This window comes from Neofelis nebulosa, chromosome 5 (assembly GCF_028018385.1).
Source record: "Neofelis nebulosa isolate mNeoNeb1 chromosome 5, mNeoNeb1.pri, whole genome shotgun sequence".
Lineage (NCBI taxonomy): Eukaryota > Metazoa > Chordata > Mammalia > Carnivora > Felidae > Neofelis > Neofelis nebulosa.
Window position 1 is genome coordinate 113409310 of NC_080786.1, and position 8581 is coordinate 113417890.

An 8581-nucleotide genomic window follows, 5' to 3' on the forward strand; every position below is an offset into this window, starting at 1 on the left:
TGATCTCATTACCTCTGATGCTTATGCCAGAGGATAAAGAAGGGAAAGGAAGAAAAGAAGAGGGAAGGGGAGAGACTGGCCAACAAGGAAGGGAAGGAAAGGGAGGGGGAGGGGTGGGGAATGTAAACGGCATTTCACAGTCAAATAGCAAGTATTTGCGCCGAACTGAGCCTCCAGGATCACACTTCCACCCTAAATCTCAATTGAACTGTAGTTTCAGTAACAAGGGACAGAGTGATAGCAATACTAATGGCTCATAAGTATTCTATATGAAAGAAAAATATGGAAAATGACAAGATCACTCTCTGGTGAATGAAAGATTAAAGATTGACTCAAAGGCAATTTCTTAACAGTAAATTGCAAAATGACAGGAAAGGGTAGTGGGAATGGTTTTAGAATTTCTTTTCCAGAAGGAATTTTAAAATTGAACACATTTGAACCTTTCTGGGATGGTTTAAAGAGGCCCAACTGAAGGCAAATGAGTGAATGAGTCCTTAAAAATATGTTTGAGTCTGGGAAATCTTTAGATGGGGGGAAGGAAACATTATGGACAGGGTTGGGGTGAGGGCAGGGCAAAGAGACAAATCCAAGGAGAGCTTCTTGCTTGGGCTTAAGATGTGTACTAGGTTAACATGCAGGGATTCCTCCCCCACTCCCAGCTTTGATCATCTGAAAGTGTTCCAGAAAAACTTACCCTGGTGTAATCCAGCACCAGATCCTAGAACAGAGTGGTTATGTCACTGAGCTTGTCACTGTTCTCCAATGGCAGGAATCACCACAGTGCTGACCATGTCCACCATCATCTCTGGCATGAGTGCCTCCATGCCCCAGGTGTCCTACATCAAGGCCGTGGACGTGTACCTGTGGGTCAGCTCCCTCTTTGTGTTCCTGTCAGTCATTGAGTATGCAGCTGTGAACTACCTCACCACAGTGGAAGAGTGGAAACAATTCAAGAAGACAGGGAAGGTATTGCCTGGCTTTGACTATCTGATCCCTTTTGGAATGTGAAAAAGACTGTCCTTACCTATAACCCTCTCCTGACAGTGTTGTAAGCCCTTGTATTAAGTCTATATGCCTTGGCAAGATGCAAGTTCACAGGATTTCATATTGAACTTTATTCTGCCTGTGCTGACTGGTTTCCTCAGCATCTCATTCACCTTTGCCAGGAGGGTTTTCTTGTGTGAGGAATTTCTCTCAGTGTGCTCCTCTCCACCGGCTCTATCCTTTGAAAAGAAAGGGTTGAGGTGTAAACTACATCCTTTCAAGAAGATGATGATGATGATGATAGCTAACATTTAATGTGTGTTTATTCTATATTGGTATTGCACTAACCACCTAATGACACAGCATGTCATTTAATTCTCAGAGTAGCCCCGAGAGGTAGGTACTGTATAACCCTCATTTTACAGAGGTGAAATAGGAGCAGCTAGGGAGTAACTTGGCCAAGGTCACACAGCCAAAGAGGAATTAGGATTTGTTTCTGGGTCTCCCTGACTCCAATGGCTGTGCTCTCAATCCATAAATGATGTGCTTCTCTCCACCAGAGCTAGGATTTATGTTTCTCTTCTTGTTACTTGGGAGAGTGGCAGAGCATAAAGAGAGGTTCTTCTCTCCTTGGGATACTGGGGATAAAAGGTGGTTTCTGGGCTCTAAATGTCATCACATGTTTCTTGTGCCAGGGTTTAGTAAACATGGACAGATTGATCTCTACCTGCTTTGTTTCACAAAGGATCAGGGCACCAGTTCCCTGTTATTATGACAACTGACATAAGATATTGTACTTAAGAAACGTAATTAATCTGTTTGGTAGCCTGTACCTAAGGCTGTATATATATATACATATGTGTGTGTGTGTGTGTGTGTGTGTGTGTGTGTGTGTCGCATCTATGAACATGATTTTAATGAAATATATTCACATTGGTTTGAGAAATTCTTATATGCACACTTATGTATACCCAAAACATTATTTAATATTTCTTATACCTCTAGTGAGAGTGTTTCTTACTTTTCAGAGTGTTTTATATCCTCTTCTCAAATTGAGCCTTCATCTCAGCTCCATGATGTAGGCCTTGCAGAGATTATTATCTCTATTTTTGAGATGAAGCGGCAGAGTTTTAGTGAAGTGATTTGTCAAGAGATTCACAGCCAACAGAGATGCATTTGAAATTCAGATCTCCTGTAATACCACTTCCTTCTTCTATTATATCCCCTTTGAATCAAAGCTGTAATAGGAGCTGATTTTGCTTTATTGCTGATGCCTCCATTTCTTTTGTTGACACTGTGTATGTGTCCCCACCGCACGCATACCCATATGACTTCTAGGCAGATGTGAGAGAACTGGGAGCTTCTGGACAAGTATGCAGTGATGGGTGTGTACACATCACCTGGGATTTGTTCAGATATTCATTCAGCAGATGTGGGGTGGGATTGGAGTCTGCATTTCTAACAAGTCCCAGATGCCATTGATCCGTTGCCTGCACTGAGAATAGCAACGATTTAGATAATCTGTGAATTAAAGGTAACAGAGAAAAAAGACGTGTGATAAGAAAAAGAATGTTGTTGTTCTGTTCTATTTTTATGTGGAAGTGGTTAACCCAAGCAAGAGGCACTGTAGGAATTTGGGCCCATCTCTATCCAGTCTTTTGGTTCCAAACTGTCTACATCCATCCACTCCCACCTGCCACACAACACATATGTTCACACTACCTGAATTTTAGTTTTCACTACTTGGGGCTATACACACTCTTCTTGTGTACCACTAAGAAGAAAATCTTTTAATTAGTAAGTACCATCCATTTAAAAAAAAAATTTAGGGGCGCCTGGGTGGCTCCGTCGGTTAAGCGTCCGACTTCAGCTCAGGTCACGATCTCATGGTCCGTGAGTTCGAGCCCCGCGTCGGGCTCTGGGCTGATGGCTCAGAGCCTGGAGCCTGCTTCCGATTCTGCGTCTCCCTCTCTCTCTGACCCTTCCCCGTTCATGCTCTCCCTCTCTCTGTCTCAAAAAATAAATAAACGTTAAAAAAATATTAAAAAAAAAAAAAAAATTTTAAGTTGTGGTAAAATCCACATAACATAGAGCTTACCATCTTAACCTGTTTTTAAGTGTGTAGTTCAGTAGTGTTAAGAATACTCACATTGTTGTACAAGCAATCTCCAGAACTTTTTCATCCTACAGAACTGAAACTCTGTGCCCGTTCAACAACTTCCCATTCTCCCCTTTCCCCAGCCTCTAGGAACCACCATTCTAAGCATCCTCCTTCAAAGGTGCAATTATCTCAAAGAAATGTCCTACCATTCATATATTTGTGGGGAAAAATGAAAGAACACAGATTTGGAGTCAGAAGTAGTGATGCCAAACCTAACTCTGCCACTTTCTAGCTTTTTGTTCCTGGATCTCATTCTTCATTTTCAAAATGGTGGAATTTCTTCCCTATTTACCTCATAGGGCTGTTGCGAATAATGTAATAAATGGGTCTGAAACTTTTGCAAACTGTAACAGGCTACACAAATATTGAGTTATTATTGTGATTAATGCCCAGCTCATGTGCTCTGAGCAAATAGTGGTTTTAACAAGGAAAGTGGGAACAGGCTGTCTGAGATGAGATATTGTTAAAGGGGTAGGATGCCCTGGTGAGGGGCAGGGGAGAAGGATATGTCTGTAGGTTTGGGGGGATAATTGGTGATACTTCTTTTCTCTACGCCTGAAGTGGGAAACCAGTTTTAGAGAAAGATGTGGAAACCAGGCAGATGGGAGGATGTCACCTTTGTTGTTGATAAAGCAGTTTGGAGTAAGTGCTTAGATATGGGAGCAGGAGGTCTCACTAATACTTCATCACTGTACTGAATGTGCTTACCCCTTCTGGTCATTGGTGAAGCTAGACAATTCAGGACTCTCCCTGTAAGGATAATCTCCTTTTATCTCACTTCAGAGAACAAACTTAGGTACCAATGCAGATCCTAAAGTGAGGACTCAAAAGGAGCTCCTGAGCCACACATGCTAATTCCTTTTGCGAAACCTCTAGGATGGAATAATGCAGGGATAGTGAGAAAGACCGGGAATCTTAGGCTATGGAGTTCCTTCCGATGAAATCATGAAGTGAAGCAAAGCTCATTTCCTGCCACCACCGCCATCACACACCCTGTCCCAACCTCCCCCAGGTGCCAAGAGTTGGGAGAACAGCAAGGATCATGGGAAAATTGTCCCTACTGTTGACCTTTGCCCAGAAAGGAGAAAGGAAATTCTTTTCTTTCTTATTCCTTCATCTGAATGTTTTCCACTTCCAGGACTTAGAACTCCACATAAAACAGTCAAATCTATACTTTAGATATAATATGCCTTAGGTATGTGCTTATTTGTAGGCTGGAGTGAAAAATTAAAGACCCATTCTAAAACTGTTTCTATTAGAACAACCAACTTATGAAATTGTGGAAATTAGCACCCTACTGGTAAATTGTATACTGCAAGATTTAATCAATTATATGAATGGTTCTAAATTATCATAGTGTCCAGTGGGATAACTCAGCAGTGTTCTGGGTGGGTATAGTAAAACCGCGAAAGAGATTATACTAGTTATTCTGTTCTCAGATCCAGAGTTGAATATATTATTAGTGTTATTTTTTACTATCTGAGGTTAGTTTTTGAGTCCTGATCTTATTTTATGTTCCTATCATCCATTTTCATTTTGTTATGAAAAGTTCCTATGGCTAAAACAAAAAAGGACAACATAACTTGAGTATGGGTCCTTGGTTAGTTTACTGACTACACAAAATATTCTCTATGTCTCTTGAATTCAGTAAAATATTAGTTTTTTTAATTGCTGTGAACCAAATACATGTTTTGGCAGACTTTATTCTGTAGCTTCCAATTTGAATTCTGAATAATTTCAGCCAGTGGTAGCCTGTTCATATTTGCTCATTTTTTTAACTTCCCTATAGATCAAGAAGTGATTTCGTTTTCTCATAAAGCAATTAGTAACACCTACTTCCTAGACACAGTTTTGTATCAGTGAGAACCACCATCTCCCTCAAAGTAAAACCTTAAAGAAAAGTGGTAGTTTAGATTTAATCAGGCACTGGAGCCAGAAAGCATTGATAATTCATTCTCTCCTTCCGAAACATAAGCCAATTTCAAGTTGTTTAATTGGGCTGTGTTGGTATCATTTATAGGTACTTCTCAGCAAAAAATGAGAAAGGTTGACTAATTTGCATTTAAAGAGAGTAGCTAAAATCATTTCCTATCCCTACTCCAAATTTAAGCATAAGTCGATCACCTGATAATATTGTTTTGGTTTTGGACAAAAAATTACACTGACCAGGCGTATTACTGTGTTTTCTCTAAAGACAAAAATATGTTGAAAAGCAAATCCAATTGGTTTTGCTGATAAATCATATTCAATTTCAACTCAAACTTATGTCAAACAATTCATACTATGCAGAAACAAAGAGGGAAACCTGAAACAGTGTTCCCTTCTGGGGAAACATGCATTGAGTGTAAAAGTCTATCAGGCCAAAACTAAATTAGAAAACACTGACATTATAATTGTGAAACATTTATTTGTATAATGTTCAACTATCTCTATGGAGATAATAATAAACCTTGCTAAGTCCCTATTAAAAACAGATCTCTTTGATAATGTTTTCCATTTATTATTAAAATGACTTTTAGTCAGATACCAAAAGCAAAACCAGAATTCTATTCTTTAAAATAAGCAAAACAGGGGCATCTGGGTATTTCAGTTGGTTAAATGTCCAACTTTGGCTCAGGTCATGATCTCACAGGTAATGAGTTCAAGCCCCACATTGGGCTCTCTGCTGTTGGCTCAGAGCCTGCTTCCAATCCTATGTCCCCCCTTCTCTTTGCCCCTCCCCTGCTCACTCTCTCTTTCTCTCTCAAAAAATAAACTAAAATAAAATAAAATAAGCAGAACATTCTTAGCATTTATTGAAACTCTTTTAAAAATCTGATTGTTTAGACTTTTACTGTAGTTCCTACATATAGAACCATATTCATGGCTTACTAACAAAAAGTCTTTTTGTCAGATTTCTGGAATGTATAATACTGATACATTTCAAGCCATGGCCTTCGACGGTTGTTACCATGACAGCAAGACCGAAATGGACCAGACTTCCTTTTCTCTACACTCAGAAGAGGACACCATGCGAGGAAGATCCACAGGTAGTCCCAGCACAGATACATCTCAGATAAAAAGAAGACAATCCTTAGGAGGGCATATTGGTGCAATCATTCTGGAAAATAATCATGTCATTGACACCTACTCAAGGATTTTATTTCCCACTGTGTATATTGCATTTAATTTATTTTACTGGGGTGTATATGTGTGAGGAAGAATTCCCAATGTATAATACTCATTTTGGAATCAGAGTAGGTTAACAACAACAACAACAACAACAACAACAACAAACAACTCTTGACTATGAGTTGGACTGTACTTGATTCAACTGCGAGTCAGCCAGTCAGTCACCTCTCTTGGCCTATAGAAGATTTTAAAGTTGACTTATTTACATCTAGGAAAGAGTTTAAGGTCCCTGGAGAATTTGATTCCATACATAAGAGTCACAGGCATGCATATTACAGAAAAATTTCCACAGGGATGGGCTTTGTAACTACTTTGCCTAGACCCTCCTTGCTTTCTAAATGTAAACGTTTTGTATTTAACTAAGCAATAAAGTTGGACTATGACAATGATTCAAGAAACATTGATTCTTAGTGCTAGCCATGTGCCATGCTACCTAACAGAGTTGAATCCTTGTGAGGAAGAACATCAACATCAAGGTGGGACCATGGACACTTACACAGCTGAGATGTACATGAAGAGCTTCCCCGTCCATCTCCAATCAAGTCTTTTATCTTATTTCACTATTAAATTTCATATATTATTGAGTCCAAGAGCAAAACATCTAAACTTTGCTCCCATCCTAATGTTAAATTAATATGTCAATCTTCAGTAATAGAATCTTGTATTTTACAGTTGAGTCATAGCTTTCATAGATTTCGGGAGGCATTTAGTGAATTAGTTACTGTATTTACCAAATATTATTGACCTCCTGTATAAGCCAGTTACTTTATTAGGTGTTACGTAGTCAAAAATGAATATAAAACGGCATTCCTGCTATCAGTGAGTGCACAGCCTATCAGGAACAGTGAACTGGTAGCTTTCATAAATAACAAATATAATAATTACAATAGATGTAAAATAGAGACTTGTACACTATGCTGTCTGAGTTCTGAAAAGGGGATACCAAAACAAGGAAAAGAACATCTATGAAGGGATGTGGAGTCTCAGTTCATAAATGACTAAAGATGCTTCCAGACATGGTATTGAGTGAACAGTTGAATGAAATTTGTATATCCCATAGTAATCCCATAGTAACGTTGGTTGAACCAAGTAAATCAGGTCAAGTGGGTATTAAATAAATGTTTGTTAAGTAGAAAAACCTCTAACGATTAGCATTCATTTTGTAGACTGGTAGTGTGCGTGCTTTTGTGTTAAGTAGTTTGTGAAAAAGATTCCATTTAGAGATCAGCCCTCGGTAAGAAGTATGAAATATTTTCCCTTCCTGTTTTGACTTTTGGCATTGAATTAAGGGAAATAAATTAAATGGTGTGTTACATTAAGTGTATTGCCATTTATTTCACCATAAAGTGAACCAAAATGATTTGAACTATTTTGTGCTAGGTTAAAAGACAAGTAACTTCCTGCTTATTTACCAGTAACATTGATTTTGGTTCTCTGCTGTGAGTGACATAGGGTTCTAGAAACTTATTTTCCTCTTGGGCACAAAAGTTTTAAAGGCAAATCCCATCTCTATCATAACTTCCCTCACAGGCTAATTCTGGGATACTTCATTCTATTTTCTTAATACAACTTCTCTAATTCCTTCAGAATTTCCCAAGGATTATATTTTTCTAGGAAACTGTCCAAAATTGAACTAATATAACTTATTAAAACCCTTGTCCATTTAGTTATGGATAGACAATAAGTAAATTAGAAAACTAATAGTTTTTAAGCTTGACTTAAAAGGAATAGTAATTTTATAGGATTACATTTTCAGAATACAGAACAGATTAATATGCTAGGTGTTTCTTTGAGAATTTGTAGCTATTATTTGAGGAGAGTTCTACAGTTGGCTTAACATTTCTGATTCTGACATACTCTCTATACAACTGATGTTAAAAAAAAAAAAAAAGAAAGAAAAAAAAGGGGAGAGGGTTCCTGGATGGCCCAATCAGTTAAGTGTCTGACTCCTGATTTCCGCTCAGGTCGAGGTTTCTGAGATCAAGCCCTGAGTTGGGCTCTGTACTGACAGTGCAGGAGTCTGCTTGGGATTCTCTCACTCCCTCTCTCTCTCAAAATAATTTTTTTTTTAAAAAAAGGAAAAATCTACAAATGAACAGAATAAATCTATACTGTTCCCTTCTTCTCTTGGGTTCCTCAGATGTTACTGTTTTTCTTCTACTTTGAACTATACCATTCAGAATGTCTAAGGCTTTCCCTGGGCATATTTATTTCACAATTTCAAATCAAATGCATCGCTGAATACATCTGGCACTCTAGACTAAT

General features: G+C 38.4%; 1 protein-coding gene across 4 annotated transcripts in view; it reads left to right on the forward strand.

Moving 5' to 3' along the window:
• The window catches only part of GABRR3 (gamma-aminobutyric acid type A receptor subunit rho3), a 50333-nt gene extending 42704 nt beyond the window's left edge, over window positions 1-7629 (forward strand). For all 4 annotated transcript variants that reach the window (XM_058731649.1, XM_058731650.1, XM_058731651.1 and 1 more), the window contains 2 exons: window positions 770-966; window positions 6039-7629. In XM_058731649.1, coding sequence (XP_058587632.1) covers window positions 770-966; window positions 6039-6341 — 500 coding nt within the window. In that variant the 3' untranslated portion in view covers window positions 6342-7629. The remainder of the gene's footprint in view (window positions 1-769; window positions 967-6038) is intronic.
• Window positions 7630-8581: the final 952 nt, after the last annotated feature.